Here is a 17,422-nt window from a genome sequence, read left to right as displayed (position 1 = left end):
AAATTATATTCCTCTGCCCCATAATTGTAGAATGTCCTTCATCAGTGTTTATTTCGACTTGAAAATCATTTATTGTCCTAACAGAGTGAGTACAAGGTAGACTTAGACTTTCGTTTAGTGATCAAAGTTATCATGGCACTGAAAAATGTGACTTAACGTTTTTCACAGTTACGACCTTTACAGCATCCCCATGGTCCTGTGATCAAAATTCAGATGCTTGGCAACTGGTTCATATTGATGACCATTGCTGTGTCCCAATGCCACATGGTCACCTTTTGAGACCTTCTGACAAGCCAAGTCAATGGGAAGCCACATGGCCAATAAAGAATTCTATTTCTATTAACTTGTCAACTGCATCTTCACTTAACAACTGTGGCAAGAAAGGTTGTAAAATGTGGAAAAATTCCCTTAACAAATGTCTCACTTAAGAACAGAAATTTTGGGTTCAGCTGCCCATCTCACCTAAGTTTCCCTAAGTGATTTTCTACTTGGTCAAATAAGTGAGGTACAGAGTAAAGATCTGTGAAAGCCATATTAGAGTATTAGCATAGGATTCAGCATCTCTTTACCTCCCCCTCCTTGGAGAATTTCTAATCCAAAAACAATTGATTTGGAATTGCCAGAATGGAGCTTAGGGGAATTGTGTCATTGAAGAAAAGTATTTGAATCTTCCTTTATTTCTGTGGACATCATGCAGGCAGCAGCTGCCAGTGAATTTTATGCAGACTAGTGTTTGCATCTGTGGACATTTGGGTTACTGCCAATTTCTCCAGGGGGTGAAACCTACTTACAATGAGGTTGTTTTTTTTTTGAAAAATAGAAGCTTTATCAATATAAGCCAGTCCTCTGAAATCCTTAAAGTTTAAATACATCCATATTTGAGACCTAAGGAGCTGCATATGATTAATGGTAGGTCTATGCTGTAGCTTAGAACAAAATTTGAAAATGCCCATAAGTCTAAGGATGAATAATTTGATTTTCGTTTCAGATTGCACCTGTCTCTTTCTGGCCTGCTAATATTAATTTTAAAAACTCCAAAATAAGAAGGGTTTAACTGGAATTTAAAATAGGAAGCTACCATAAACATAATGAAACATACTTTGGTAAAAAGAATTTCAGTTTCCTAAAAGACCAGTGGCCGGTTTAGGGCAGGGGGGGCTCTAGAAATTTTAGAAGCATTCCTGCCACCATTTGTCATTTATTTAATAGTCAACATCTAAAGCATGACCTCTAACTTTAATCTAGGCAAACAGGACAATTTCTAGGGTCCATGCTTGCAGTTGTGTGAGCTTTCAGTCTAAAGTAGGGATGTCAAACTCGTGACGACATGTGGTCGTCATGTGATGTATCACAACTTTCCCCCCCTTCGCTAAACTGGGGGTGGGCGTGGCCAGCACATGACGCATCCGACCTGCGGGCTGCAAATTTGATAACCCTGGTCTAAAGGGTCAGAGGCAGGAGAACAACACAGAAAGGCTTACTGCATGTAGTTTTCCATTTATGCCCAGAGAAAACATTCTTGATTATTTATTAAAACATTTTATTGCAAATAACTTGAATACCCTCGTGTTATTAATAAATTATCTGTGATATGTAATATAAGAGTTGTGTTAATGTAATAACTATAAAATTGGAATGCATGACCAAAAATCTAAAAATCAACAATGAGCAGTTTGTTTTTATGTACTTATATTTCACATTTCTGAACCACCCAACTCTTTCAAAGGAGGATTCTGGGCGGTATACAATAAAACATCAGAATATAAAACAGTATATAAAAATTAAAATGTCAGAGTTATATTTTCATTTTATGTGTAATGGCTCTCCACCAGAGCGGGAAGTATGTTTGTCCTATTTGTATATTTTAAGAATGGTTTGAGATCTTGCATATAGATTCCTGAGAAGATAAAATGAATAGGCCCTAATTTTCTGCTGTGTTGGTAGCGTTATCAACTTAACAAGATGAATTACTTATCAATATAGACTAGTTGTGGATGATATTGAAATATAGCAACCAAAAGGCCTTGTAGTGCAGGGGTCTCCAACCTTGGCAACTTTAAGACTTGTGGACTAACTCCCAGAATCCCTCAGTCAGCAAAGCTGGCTGAGGAATTCTGGAAGTTGAAGTCCATAAGTCTTAAAGTTGCCAAGGTTGGAGACCCCTGTTGTAGTGTGTGTGTGTGTGAGAGAGAGAGAGAGAGAGAGAGAGGGAGAGAGAGAGAGAGAGGGAGGGAGGGAGGGAGAGAGCGCACATAGTCTTTGTATGTTTTTGTTTCTTTCTTTCTTTATATTTTTCTATCTATAAAAATGTGACTTTTTTTTTTGTAATTGCAGGTCCCAGTTTCATTTCAAACTGAAGAGCCAGGCCCGCCTATCTGAAATGTGGACTGCTTCTTGCTTGGAAGAGGTCTGTGAGAGCACCACTAATGCCGACCGATCTTTTGTTTTGGGATGGCCCACAACCAACTACGTCGCTAGTTTCAGGTACAAGAGATTCTTTTAATTGATTTCTCTTATCATTGCATATATCCCAGGGTGGTTAAAGACACTGAGCTTGTCAACTGGAGAGCTGACAATTCCGGGTTCGAGACCCAAGTTCCGTGTGTTCCTTGCCCTAGCTCCTGCCCACCTAGCAGTTTGAAAGCATGCGAATGTGAATAGATTAATAGGTACCACTTCAATGGGAAGGTAACAGCATTCTGTGCACCTCAGCTTATAGCCATGCTGGCCACATGACCACAGAAATTGTCTTCGTACAACACTGGCTCCCTTGGCCAAGAAACAGTGATGAGCACCATGTCCTAGGAGTCGGATATGACTGACAGGGAAGCCTTTAGCTTTACCTTTTTGCATATATCCAACTGAGTCACCACTTAAGAGTTACCTTGGGTGTCAAAACTATATTCTGAAGCCATATTAATATTCAATTATTGAGTTTAAAGAAAAGTTGATCCATACTCCTTATCTTATGACTGAAAAATTAGAATGAGGATCAGAGTTTGCATCTAGTTGTGGTTTAACTTTTAGCAGAATGCAGTTATGCTGATTCAAATCAAGTTATCTCATTTTGCCATATTCCCAGATTTTTAAAAGCTTCTTTATCCTCCCAGACTAGAGTTGGATGGTTGAAAGAAGATAAGTAGAGACACAATATGTGGAGCAGAAGCTACCCATGAAAGCTAGAGCTTGTCATAGAAGATTTTTAAAGGCCTGAAAAGACAGTGGAACATCGAAGTATGAGTGAAATTCTAGGGCAATTTATGAATTGAAAGGAGATGTTTTTTGGGGGTATTCTGGTTTCATAACATTTAGGATTTTAACAATCAAGACATTGAAATAAATTGGTAGTCAGGCAAACAGCTTTATGTGTGACTATATCAGTACCCAGAGACCTTGGGCCAATCAATCTCTTTCAGCCCTAAGAATGAGGCAATGGCAAGCCACATCTGAAAAACCTTGCCAAAAAAACTTCAGGGATTTGCCCAGGCAGTTTCCATAAATTGGATATGATTGAATGTAAGAAAAAAGAGTCTGTCAGCCCTACAAAATCATTCTATGTGACCTACTATACATATTCTACAGTATCATCCACCCACCCACCCACCCACTCACCCCCCGAAATCTACACTCCAAAGAGGTTTCACCGTTTGATTTACTTCAATTTATTTCACAGTTTGGGAAAATACATACTGATTCACCATGATAATGTGATTGTTATTTGAGCTCCTGTATCAATGAAGAAATACCTTTTAATGGATATTCTTGCTTGACTTTCATGTTGACTTTGAAATAGTCCAACTTTAAAAATGTTGGAGTGTCTGTCAAAAGGACATTCTAAATGTGTCATTACCAATGCAGAATATAGTAATGAATCATAGAAATTAATTACATTCTCCAAAATATCCACTCATTATATATTTTGATTCTTCATCATTTTCAGCTTGTTAGGTCTGAGGATCGATTACAAATGAATACAGATTTTAAAATTAAACTAGGCAGTGTGATTAAAGTTCTTCTACAATGGATCTTCCACTCACAAAGCACTATGTGACCTGTAGTGGCATTTCAGTAGCAGAACAAGTCTCTGTTCTGGATGGAAACCTAAATAAGGAGTTTTTATATAAATAAAATTGCAGTCTGGGTTTACTGTTGTTTTTTTTTCCTTTTCCTTTTCAAACATACTTGACCTGTTGGTTCCCTGCTTAGCAGATTTGCATATTTTACTCTCGTAGTTGATTTGCTACTCTATTCAACTATTCTGAACTGTTATCTAAGTTGGCTTATATACTGTAAAGAGATTCCATTTGGAATTGATTTGCTAAAGTTTAAAAATGTGTTCTTAATTATTTCAGTTCCGTCGAGCAAAAAGAGAAGTGGCTCACTTCCCTTCAAAGGTACTTTGCTTTTTCTGTATTCATATTAGGAAGTCATTGCTAAGTTAGCCAGGTGCAAAATTTGTATTTGAAAAGGTTCAAGCACAAAGTATCCTGATTTAAATTTGAAACAGCTGCTTTTTACTTACTGGAAATATTTTGACGTCTAACATTCTAGTCCGGAACACTTCCAGCAAGGTCAGAGCTAACCTGTTTGAATTCAAACCAGTTGTTGCAAAATCTTATCTGTCTAATTTAGATCAAACTTTAGACAGTTTCTCATTTTAATGAGTATAGTTCAGAGATATACAGCATTTTTTTAAGCTAGTTGGGCACATTTGAATTTTTGAGAATATAGGAACTTGCTGAACAGCTTTCAAAATCTGGGTGAAATTGAATTAACATAATGCTTCTTGCCACCAACTCTATTCGGTACTACCATACCTTACTTTCTTTTTCCAGGCAAGTAAGCATATTTCCTTTAAAAACTAAAACTAAAAGAGCTTTCTTTTATTTTTATTTTGGAAAAAAAGTATGGAGTTTATTCTTAGAAATGCTCATTCTTAGAAATGAAGTTGATGCTTGAGGATAGCGCTTTGCTTTGTACTATGTCATCTTCTGTATTTTTGAAAAATATAAAAAATGAAGTTGGGGAAAAATGTCAGAGAAATGCTGAGAAATGTCTGTGGATACATTGCGGTCCCTAAGTTTAGCCTAAATGAGATTATTTTATGGTCTTCAGAAATGCTATCATAATGCCAAGTGAGAAAGACTTGAGAGATGAATAAGGTGACTGAATTTGATTGAATTCTTACTGAATACTATTTTGTTACATAATATGAAATAAATATATATATACACATTTATTTTCTGAGGTTTTCGCGGGTGTTTGTATGTAGGTCTTTGGTTATTCGGGTTTTCTCCCGCGTAAAATTGGAAGTGTCTTGGCGACGTTTCGAAATCTCATTCTTAGAAATGCTCATTCTTAGAAATGCTCATTCTTAGAAATGCTCATTCTTAGAAATGTTTATTCTTAGAAATGCTCATTCTTAGAAATGAAGTTGATGCTTGAGGATAGCGCTTTGCTTTGTACTATGTCATCTTCTGTATTTTTGAAAAATATAAAAAATGAAGTTGGGGAAAAATGTCAGAGAAATGCTGAGAAATGTCTGTGGATACATTGCGGTCCCTAAGTTTAGCCTAAATGAGATTATTTTATGGTCTTCAGAAATGCTATCATAATGCCAAGTGAGAAAGACTTGAGAGATGAATAAGGTGACTGAATTTGATTGAATTCTTACTGAATACTATTTTGTTACATAATATGAAATAAATATATATATACACATTTATTTTCTGAGGTTTTCGCGGGTGTTTGTATGTAGGTCTTTGGTTATTCGGGTTTTCTCCCGCGTAAAATTGGAAGTGTCTTGGCGACGTTTCGACGAAATCTCATTTGTCATCATCAGGCTAGGTGTTTACAGATTAGTGCTTCTAGAAATGTGTGATGGCAGCTGTTTCTTCCTTTTAACTGCTAGTGGGGGTTTGAACTGATTGGTTGGGAGCTTGAATCAGAACACAGCCAAGCTCCCAACCAATCAGTTCAAACCCCACTAGCAGTTAAAAGGAAGAAACAGCTGCCATTATTTCTAGAAGCACTAATCTGTACAACCTGATGATGAGGATGGATTGAACATGAACACTTCACTGCGAGAAAACCTGAATAACCAAAGACATATATATATATATATATATATATATATGTATGTATGTATGTATATATATATAGGTCTTTGGTTGTTCGGGTTTTCTCCGTGTAAAATTGGAAGTGTCTTGGCGACGTTTGACGAAATCTCATTTGTCATCATCAGGCTAGGTGTTTACAGATTAGTGCTTCTAGAAATGTGTGATGGCAGCTGTTTTTTCCTTTTCAAACATACTTGACCTGTTGGTTCCCTGCTTAGCAGATTTGCATATTTTACTCTCGTAGTTGATTTGCTAAAGTTTAAAAATGTGTTCTTAATTATTTCAGTTCCGTCGAGCAAAAAGAGAAGTGGCTCACTTCCCTTCAAAGGTACTTTGCTTTTTCTGTATTCATATTAGGAAGTCATTGCTAAGTTAGCCAGGTGCAAAATTTGTATTTGAAAAGGTTCAAGCACAAAGTATCCTGATTTAAATTTGAAACAGCTGCTTTTAACTTACTGGAAATATTTTGACGTCTAACATTCTAGTCCGGAACACTTCCACATGCGGGTGAAAACCTGAATAACCAAAGACATATATATATATATATATATATATATATATATGTATGTATGTATGTATATATATATATAGGTCTTTGGTTGTTCGGGTTTTCTCCCGTGTAAGATTGGAAGTGTCTTGGCGACGTTTCGACGAAGTCTCATTCGTCATCTTCAGGCTTCAGCTTCGTGCTTCTGGCAGCAATGTGTGATCGCAGCTGTTTCTTCCTTTTAACTGCTAGTGGGGGTTTGAACTGATTGGGTGGGAGCTTGGCTGTGCTCTGATAGGATGGGGTTTTTTCTGTGCTCTGATTGGCTGGGTATGTGTCCTGTGTTGGTGGGGGCTTGGTTGTGCTCAGTCTAGTCTGTGCTGCAGGGGGATTCCAAAGAAATAAGATTACCAAGCTAATCCAAAAAGAACCCCCCACTAAAATCCAAGACAGAGAACAAGAAAACGGCACAGCCCTCCTCCCATATATAAAAGGGACCACAGACAGAATCAGCAAGATCCTCCACAAACACAACATCAAGACAGCATTCTGCACAAACAGAAAAATATCCACCATCCTAAGAAACCCCAAAGACAAAATTGAGTTAGAAAATCAAGGAGTATATGAAATCCCATGCACCGCCTGCCCCACCACATACATTGGACAAACCAACAGAAGAATAAGTGCACGCATTGAAGAACACAAGAACTCATTCAAAAAAGAGGAACCAACTTCTTCCCTGGTCCAACACTTTAAAGTCACAGGACATGATATTGACTTTAAAAGACCAGAACTATCGCCAAAACTGAACACTTTAACAACAGAATAATCAGAGAAGCCATTGAGATAGAAAACGCCCACACAGCATGAACAAACGAGATGACACCTCCGCCTACCAGCCATTTGGAAACCCGCCTTATTGACAAACGAGTCCCTAACACGAAGAATGACACCAGACCCACACTCACGAGGTCCACACAGGATGTCACCACCGCACATCCACCCAGAAAGCAGACCCAAACCCACACTGATCATGAAGCACGACCAAGGACCAGAAGCCAGACCGCAGCTGCAACATTAGCCATTTCAAACCCCTCCAATCCATACATGCAGCAGACTGACACCCACTATGAAGATGTAGCACGACCACAAAGCCAAACAACAGCTATGCAGCTCACCAGCTCAAAACCCCCTGCAGCACAGACTAGACTGAGCACAACCAAGCCCCCACCAACACAGGACACATACCCAGCCAATCAGAGCACAGAAAAAACCCCATCCTATCAGAGCACAGCCAAGCTCCCACCCAATCAGTTCAAACCCCCACTAGCAGTTAAAAGGAAGAAACAGCTGCGATCACACATTGCTCCCAGAAGCACGAAGCTGAAGCCTGAAGATGACGAATGAGACTTCGTCGAAACGTCGCCAAGACACTTCCAATCTTACACGGGAGAAAACCCGAACAACCAAAGACCTATATACAAACACCCGTGAAAACCTCAGAAAACAAATATATATATATATATATATATATGAATGAATGAATGAAAGAAAGAAAGAAAGAAAGAAAGAAAGAAAGAAAGAAAGAAAGAAAGAAAGAAAGAAAGAAAGAAAGAATGAATTTTATTAAGGAAATATCCTACAAGCTTCTTGGCTAGCTTTGCTAAAGATGAAATTGTTCCTTAATGTTTGTAGCTATTATTGAATGCATTGTCATTTCTGCTTTGTGAATTTACTTATAAAGGCTAATTTCAATTTTTGCTTGTTTCAATAGTCGACTCAAAGAAGAGAAAGCAAAAGACTATCCCAAGAGTATTCCGTTGAAGATTCTTGCAAAGGATATTGGAAATTGTGTATATGTAAGTGTTTCTGTTTGAATGAGCAGTGTGTCCAGCCCAAATGTTTTGTCAGCTTCTTCAGAAGCAGCTGTAAAGAAACAGATGATGGACTTTTGAGTTGTACACAGAGTTCACAATCTTCTTCATTTGTTTGGCTATTCTGTCTGGTTCCTCAGATTTGGTTTACTACTGTGGCTAATAGTCAGTGCTAGCACTCCTTCCTGATCAAGGGATATGCACGTTTGAGACTCAAAGAACCGAGGTTGGCTAAATGCTTAAGAATTCCATCTGTCCATCATGAATACATAACAGTTACATGACAGTGCAAAACTTTAATGCAGAGCAGTGCACTAAAACACAGTACACTGTTAATGTCTATGGAGATTCTTAGTCATCCAGGTCATGGTTGTCCCAAAGATACTTTTTCAAGAGGCAACTGGACTTTCTGATTTTTCTTTGAAGACATTTCGCTTCTCTTCCAAGAAGCTTCTTCAGCTCTGAGTGGAGTGGAAGCATACTGTATATACTCCTTGCAAACAGCTGGTCATTTGCATTCTTTTAGAGCAGGGGTGTCAAACTTGATTTCATTGAGGGCCACATGAGGGTTGTGTTTGATCTCAGAGGGCTGGGGGGTGGTGGCCAGAGGGGGCGTGGTCATGGTGGGCGTTTAACACAGTCTCAAGATGTGCTTTTTCCCTTCTTTCTTTCCACAATTCTTTACCATAACCATTTTCCTATCTCTTCTACCAGATATTACATTTATTACTTATTCTTCATACTCCACTAAACTTTTTATTTCTAAATGTATACCCCATTGTTTAATACTAAATTGCTTTTCCAGGCAGAAAAGCTATTTATACTATTGTATTTTTTATTATTCAACTAATAATAAAAATACAATAACATAAATAACATGATAATACAAGACCTAACAGCAGAGGTATATTTCCAGGATAGTAAATAGAAATGGTTGTGAACTATAGATTGGGGGCTTTTTTTGTATTTTTTTGTATCTTTTTAAATACAAAGATAAAACATTCCATCTTTTCTTATGCAGTGTGTCATCTTGGCGCAAACATCTCTGTGCTATATCATTCCTCATTTATCACATCTTTCACATTCACATTCACATTAATATTCTAATATAGTAAACATTTAAATATTGTAAAACTCTCCATTTTCTTCTTAGTATCTTTTAGTAATAATACCATATTGACATCAAATATAATTATTCTCTTCATATACATACTAACAATTTTCATTTTATTTATATCTCTATCTTAATATATTTTCTGGGTTGTTTTTTTTTGTCTTCTTCATTCCAAACTCCATTTTTATTCTCCAACCATTGGTAAAATACTTCCCATATCATATAATATTCAGTTTGCTCTTTCTCTTTAATTGCTAATGTTAATCTATTCATTTCTGCACATTCTAATATTTTCCTTATCACCTTGTCTCCACTTTTCCAATGTTGTGCAAATACAATTCTAGCTGCAGTTAATACATGAATAATTAAATATACATTCTCTTTATTATAGGTTTCAGGTGAAAATCCTAACAGAAATATTTCTGGTTTCAATTCAATATGTTATTATCTCTTCCAACCATGTCTTAATTTTTTTCCAGTACTTCTTTGCTTTTCACATGTCCACCACATGTGATAGTAAGATCCAGGTAGTTGGTGACACTTCCAATATTTAGCTGATTTATCTTTAAACATCTTCGCTAACCTTGCCGGTGGTAAATGCCATCTGTAAAACATCTTATAAAAATTCTCTTTATATGCAGTTGACATTGTTAATTAATAATTCCTATCCCACAATTTCTGCCATTTATCTAATTCTATTGTGTAACCAAAGTTTTTCGCCCATGCTATCATTGTCTCTCTTACTTATTCCTCTTCCAATTTTATACACAATAGATAATTATACTGTTTCTTTATTACCCTCTTTTCTGTTCCTGTTAGGATTCTATCTAACTCTGATAATTCTTGGTAAAAGCCCTGTAATCTAACATTTAAAACAAAAGAAGAAATGAGTGAGCAAGGATCGATATAACGTGGTATTCACATGTGCAGATATGGTCTAGATATAGATTGTTGATTGTAGATTAAATGGACCCGCAGAATATAAAATCTAGCATTAAACTGTAGTATTAACATAGGATGTTGCTTGTTTTCTATCCAGATCAGGCACCTACTTGAGGCCACATAATTGTAATCCAGTCCAATCCAATCATCCTGCAGCATTCTGCTGGCTGTGCGGAGGCCCCAGTTCTCCAGAAGCACTCTGTGTGGCCTGTTTCTGACTGGCAGAGTGCTGCTGGAGGCCAAAAAAAGGCTACGCGGGGGCCGCACATGGCTCCCCCTGTGGCCCATTTTGGCCGGCAAAGGCACCGCGGGCCGGTCCTTTGATATTTCCAGGTCAATCCTGCGGGCCAGATTTAAGCACCCTGTGAGCCATATCCTGCCCGCGGGCCTTGAATTTTACACCCCTGTTTTAGAGAGTAGTTGAGGCCACCTGGAGGTTTCTCTATGTCGTCAGGGTCACCTGAATAGTGCAAATGGGTGTGGAGCCTTCTTCGAACTGTTGAAAGGACCATGTTGTAGACTGGAGATAGATGATGTCATATCCCTCCCCCTCTTTTGAGAGAGGGCTGCTACAAAAACTAGAAAGTCCAGTTGCCTCTTGCAAAAGCACCTTTGGGACAGTACACTGTGAAACACAACAGTTGAGAACAGTGCAAAACAGATGCATATTTCTCTCCAGGACTGATCATTCTTAAAAGTGCAATATACAGTAATAATACCAGAAATACTAGTGAGGAGACAATAGTGTGGTTTTTTAAAAAATATGTTTGGTTTGTGGATTGCTGGACATCCCAGGGGATCAGCTTCATTTTATCTGCAAATTGGGGTTAAGTGGAGGGGGTGGTGATATAAGCAACCCAAATTATTTTTATCACATTCTCACCAAAGGCAAGCTGTATGCAAATCTGCTGACCTACTCCTGGGTGCCAGATATCACTACTTTGCAGAAATGTTAGCTTTGTTTTGTTCATGTCATAATTATTCAGGTGCATCCTGGAGCAAAAATAGTCTTGAGATCATACTGCTTCAATTTACTTTTGTGGCACCGGACTGTATAATTTTCTGCATCTCTTGTGGCGGAAGGCTATTTTGAGCAGGTGGCGAAAAGGAAACTCGCAGAGATTTTGGAATTGGAAGTTTTGTGGGCTGGTTTTGAAGTTAATTGTGAAACGTTTAATATATATGTTGATTTAAAAGAGGAAATCTTTCTCCCAAAAAGAATGTTTCTGCCTTAAAGAATCGTCTTTAAGAGCTCCTGGTTAAGATTTTTGCACTCATTGGAGATTCTTTCTGAGAGGGATTGAAATTATGGATCATGGTATTTGAAGGAGTATTCCAGACTCCTATCGGCTGTGATTACAAGATTATATTTAATGAATCTAGAAAGAAGACACCTCCACCAACTTAGAGGAGTTCAGAATCAAGTTTTTAATTAACTAGAGCTTCTTGTGTCATACAACCTAGGAGTGAGGCTTAATATTGTGGCTAAATCCTGGAATAATATTAATTTTTTAAAAATAAAACATTGGTGCTTAGCACATTTTGTCATAGTAGACGGTACAAAAACATTTACTTAAGGGAAGGTAAAAGGGAAAACTTTCATGTTCCTTATTTTTTCTGTAAAGAGAGTAGAAAATGTCTACCAGCACTAAACCCACTGTTGCTTATATACTTTGGGCTGAAATTCAATATAGCATGAGGTGCAACTACAAGCAATGTGTAAAATAAATCCCTTATTTAAAATCTCAGAATAAGAATATTAAAAAAAAAACACCCTTTGCCAAGATCTAGTTCTAGTTTACATGCAGTTAGAGCACGGCTGTCAAACTCCTGGCCCGCAGACCGGATGCGTCACGTGCTGGCCACGCCCATGCCCAGTTTAGCGAAGGGGGGAAAATACATCACATGACGCCGCTGTGATGATATGAGTTTGACACCCCTGAGTTAGAGCATCTGGTTTTTGTTTTTGTTTTCATCCTTTGAGCTTACATATAGTTGTCATACCCAAATTCTGACTGACATTTTCATCTGCTTTTTTTTATCAAGCAACAGTGCAGGTTTAATGTTTCTCTTTATTCTTCACAGTCAAAAACCTTAACCATTACTAACCTGGACACAGCAAACAACGTGATCCTCTTGGCCCTCCAGCAGCTTGGAATTAATGTGAGATTGATTGTTTATTTGTTCGTTTGTTCATTTATTTATGTTGGCAAATAATGACACCATTCGCAGTATTATAAAGTAATCCTGATGCCTGAAAAACATCATTTTGCCTTATATAAGTTTGGCCATCTTGAAAAATAATTACTGGGATAAAGAAAGTACTTATTTCAGAGGAGGAAATATATTGCTTGAATTCAATTTTCCCCCTCCTCTGTTAAGTAGAGAATATGAACCATCTTTCCTTAAAAGCAATACAGAGCTACACTAAAAACCAGACAAACTCCTAGAATATATCTAGTGCCAATAGGACAATACAGTAGAATAGGACAATACAGTAGAAGGTCAAATTCTTCAATTAGTGTCCCCGTGTTTTGCTTCATTTGATCCAAAACTATTTCTTGTCTTGTGTACTTTGGGAACTATTTGACTGGCTGTTGGCTGTCTTATTAATATCTCTCAAACTTTCTTAAGTCAGGAAGTTCCCAGCATAACCACAGACAAATTTGAAAGTATAGCTCAAGTTCCTAGACACCTGATTTGTGTTTCTGAAGTCTTGGAAAAAGTGTATTAATCAGCAGGCATCAATCAGTCCATCTTGTTCTTTCAAAATAGTCCTTCCAAAATAGTGAAAGTTCAGAATTGGGCTGTCTTCTACCTGTTGAAGATATGGGCTGTTTGATCCCCGACTGATTGCTGCCTTCTAGCCTGTAGCATTCATGGGAAGGCTAAAAGAGACATGTAAGATTACACCATTGCAGTTGGAGATTTTGATTACAGTACAATGGCTGTACTTTTGATACTCTTTCATCCCCCATTTTCAGCAGTATACAACATAACACTTTCAGCTAGCTGCATGAAGTCCCAATAATGCTTCTATTTTAGGAACACCCACCCCAAAATTACTAGGAATTCCCCACTTCAAACAAGTAAGCAATTTTTCAAAGGACATTTTTATCCAGTGCCGAAAAATGCCCAAACAGTATAGCTTGTGTCACCTAAGATCCTGGAATGCTATGGCATGCTAAGAAACGGGATTTTTCTTGTATGGGAAAAAAAAAACTCAGAAAGCTCAAACTGCCCAAGGAGCTGCTGATACAGTTCTACAGAGGAATTATTGAGTCTGTCATCTGCACCTCTATAACTGTCTGGTTTGGTTCTGCAACCCAACAAGACAGACACAGACTTCAGAGGATAATTAGAACAGCAAAAAACAAACAAAAACAAACTATTACTACCAACCTGCCTTCCATTGAGGACCTGTATACTGCATGAGTCAAAAAGAGGGCTGTGAAAATATTTACAGACCCCTTGCATCCTGGACATAAACCGTTTCAACTCCTACCCTCAAAACGACGCTATAGAGCACTGCACACCAGAACAACTAGACACAGGAACAGTTTTTTCCCGAAGGCCATCACTCTGCTAAACAAATAATTTCCTCAACACTGTCAAACTATTTACTAAATCTGCATTACTATTAATCTTCTCATTATTCCCATCACCCATCTCCTTCCACTTATGACTGTAACCTTGTTGCTGGTATCCTTAAGATTTATATTGACTCAGAGATGAGTAAATTGACATTTGAAATTAGAGATCAAGAAGATAAGCAATATTATAAAATATGGGAGTTATTTTATTATTGGCTAGAAGGAAAGATATGTTAAAGACCCAGACCAAATAAGAGATCTAGATGATATAAGATAGATGTATGAAAGAGATGTTTATCTTGAGATTGCACAAGAACATATGTAAATGCCCCATCAGCACATTGTAATTGATTTGATGAGATTTTTATGTTTATTCTTTGTTAAAAAATAAAAAACTTTAAAAAAAAGATTTATATTGACTGTTTCCCTCTGACTATCATTAAGTGTTGTACTTCATGATACTTGACGAATGTATCTTATGTACACCGAGAGCATATGCACCAAGACAAATTCCTTGTGTGTCCAATCACACTTGGCCAATATTCTATTATTCTATTAAAAAAGACTCCAGCTCATTCTGAATGGATGATTAGATTCTTTGGAGATTCTCAACCATCCTGCTCTGGGTTGTCCTAGAGGTACTTTATTAAAAAGGCAATTCAATTTACTTGTTGTTTTTTTTAATTTGAAAATGTTTCGCTTCTCATCCAAGAAGCTGAAGAATTGAACTGAAGAAGCTTCTTGGATGAGAAGCGAAACATTTTTAACAACAACAACAACACAACCACCAAGGAAGTACATTTGCCTTTTGGAAAAAGCACCTTTGGGACAATGGGTAGTTACCAATAAAGGAGAATATTTGTAGCTCAAGGTTAAAATTAGGGGCGCTTGGTTGTTTTCTTGTAGACATTTCATTACTCCAAGTAGGTAACATCATTAGTGCTAATAACTTCATATTTATTATATTTATTATGATATTTGGGTCCTGAAATGTCTGTAAGAAAACAACCAAGCTCCGAGAGCACCAAAGACTCCTCAATGGGTAGTTGGCCATACCTGCAGGTGGGAAGGGAGGTGACACGACAGAGTTTGATAATCCAAATAGGCCAGGCCTCCCATTGTCTGTTGATGCATTGCTTCAAATGTGAGACTGTCTGAAAGCTTTCCCATTGTGAGCACCAAACACCCCGATCCATATTCTCAACAGCTGTTTCCTGGAAAGATGAAGCAGAAGTGTCTCCCTCCTTATCTTCTATTTCCATTCTCTTTTGCCCGGAAGGAAAATGGGACACATTTCCACAATCACTCATATTCTGATCTAAAAACTAGAAGGGCAATCCAGTTGAAAGATAAAGATCAGGAGTTTAACTTGGAACCAGTTTGGAGTAGGATAGCATAGAAACACTGGTAGTGAAAGCAAATTAAACCTTGCTGGTTATTGGCACAATGTATATTCTAGGAGTTCGTTTGTTTGGTTGTTAGTGTAGCTCTGTATTCTTTTGTCGTTCCTGCTCTCTGGGGGTTTAATGAATCCGCAAGGCACCCCCGTATTCGCTGTCTTTTGTGTTGTTCGGTTTTGGCTTCGCGAACATACTGTTTTTAGAAAAGAGCTTTCTGACATGTTCCAGCTTATTGGAAATCTTTGCAAAGGGGGAGCGGGAAGCATGAAATCAATTGGGATGGAAACAAATTTCAAGATGGAAGAAATGCTATGTTTTTCGCTCCTTTCCCCTTTCATTTCCTTCCTTTTCAGTTCACAGTCATGCCATGTCACCACAGTCTGGGGAGTTCCATATGTGGAATCAGCAGCTGCAGTCGAGCCCTCTCCACAGCACTTAGATTGCATACAATTGTCACGCCTGGTCAAAATACAGCCTTTCGTGTTTTTACCCAAATGTGTAGGGAGCCTCTCAGAAGCTCTGTCGGGGCACATATTACAACAGATGTGCCAATAGTGTAAATATTTAAGTGTTCTGCTATTTGATTTCTGTTAAAAGTCAGTGACCTCTGCTGTGGTCTAGAACAGCTGTGTTAAGGACACATGTTTTAATTTATAATGTTAAATAAACCAGCTTTCTGTTCATTCTAACAAATGTTGGATTGTATTTTTAAAGGGTTCTGAGAAGGATTATCAGCTGTGGGTTAATTCTGGGAAAGAAGATGCCCCTTATCCTCTTATTGGTAAGTGTATGGAAAGCGTAGACTAATGGTGTAGAATTTGCTTTGTGTTATATTCCTTTAACCTCCTTCAAAGGTTTCAGAATCAATAACAGCTAAAAAAAATAACAACATACAGGTAGTCCTTGACTTACAACCACAATTGCGACTGGAATGTCCATTGCTAAGCAAGGCAGTCTTTAGGTGAGTCATGCCCGATTTAACAGCCTTTTTTTGCCACAGTTGTTAAGTGAATCATGCAGTCGTTTAGCGAATTCTGCTTCCCCCAATAACTTTGCTTGTTGGAAACAAGCAAATAACTACCCCCAATAACTTTGCTTGTTGAAAGTCCACAAATGACAATCACACGATAAACACTTGCTGGTTGCCAAGTGCCCCAATTTTGATCACATGACCATATAGATGCTGCAACAGTCAGAAATGTAAGGACTGGTTGTAAGTCATTTTTTTCCAGAAATGTTTATAATTTCAAACTGTAATGAAACGGATGGTTATAAGTTGAGAACATATAACAAAATAGATTAAACTCAAAACAAAATCGTATTAAACGTTACTCGTGATTTTTTTATTCAAAGACAGCCTAGATAAGGATATTTTTTAAGTCATCTAGAACAGGGGTCTCCAACCTTGGCAACTTTAAGCCTGGTGGACTTCAAGTCCGGGAGTTGAAGTCCACCAGGCTTAAAGTTGCTAAGGTTGGAGACCCCTGATCTAGAACAGCACCCCTCCCCCAACCTTTTGGGCACCAAGGACTAGTACCATGGAGAAAGTTTTTTTCCGTGGACCAGAGGGGGCGTGGTTTCGTGTGCCGCCTGCACCCCATGGATGGGGCCTCACTTGTTTGCATGGACCGGTTTCTGGCATGTTGCAGCCGGTGCCAGTCCACAGACTGGGGTTGGGGACCCCTGATCTAGAAAATCTTTACTGTGAGCATTTCAGAATAAATGTATTTTAAACTAATTGATAGACTGCAACAACAGTATGGCATTTCCTCCTCTTTTGGGGACGCAGGTTCTGAAACCTCTGACTTTCTGTTGGATTGATGGGAATTGGAGCCTATTAATATCAGGAAGGCTCATCAGGAATTTAATTTCATATGTGAAAAATCGAAACAG

At 38.0% G+C, this 17,422-nt stretch overlaps 1 protein-coding gene across 1 annotated transcript in view; it reads left to right on the top strand.

Annotated features, from left to right (window-relative positions):
- The window catches only part of ARHGAP20 (Rho GTPase activating protein 20), a 116,333-nt gene that overhangs the window by 74,178 nt on the left and 24,733 nt on the right, over nt 1-17,422 (top strand). Inside the window, exons 4-8 of the mRNA XM_058186162.1 lie at nt 2,335-2,484; nt 6,406-6,447; nt 8,381-8,465; nt 12,622-12,699; nt 16,244-16,310. Of these exons, the coding sequence (XP_058042145.1) occupies nt 2,335-2,484; nt 6,406-6,447; nt 8,381-8,465; nt 12,622-12,699; nt 16,244-16,310 (422 nt within the window). The remainder of the gene's footprint in view (nt 1-2,334; nt 2,485-6,405; nt 6,448-8,380; nt 8,466-12,621; nt 12,700-16,243; nt 16,311-17,422) is intronic.

Source organism: Ahaetulla prasina, chromosome 5 (genome assembly GCF_028640845.1).
Source record: "Ahaetulla prasina isolate Xishuangbanna chromosome 5, ASM2864084v1, whole genome shotgun sequence".
NCBI lineage: Eukaryota > Metazoa > Chordata > Lepidosauria > Squamata > Colubridae > Ahaetulla > Ahaetulla prasina.
Note: the sequence above shows the minus strand (reverse complement) of the source record. Positions and strands in the feature narration are given on the sequence as shown.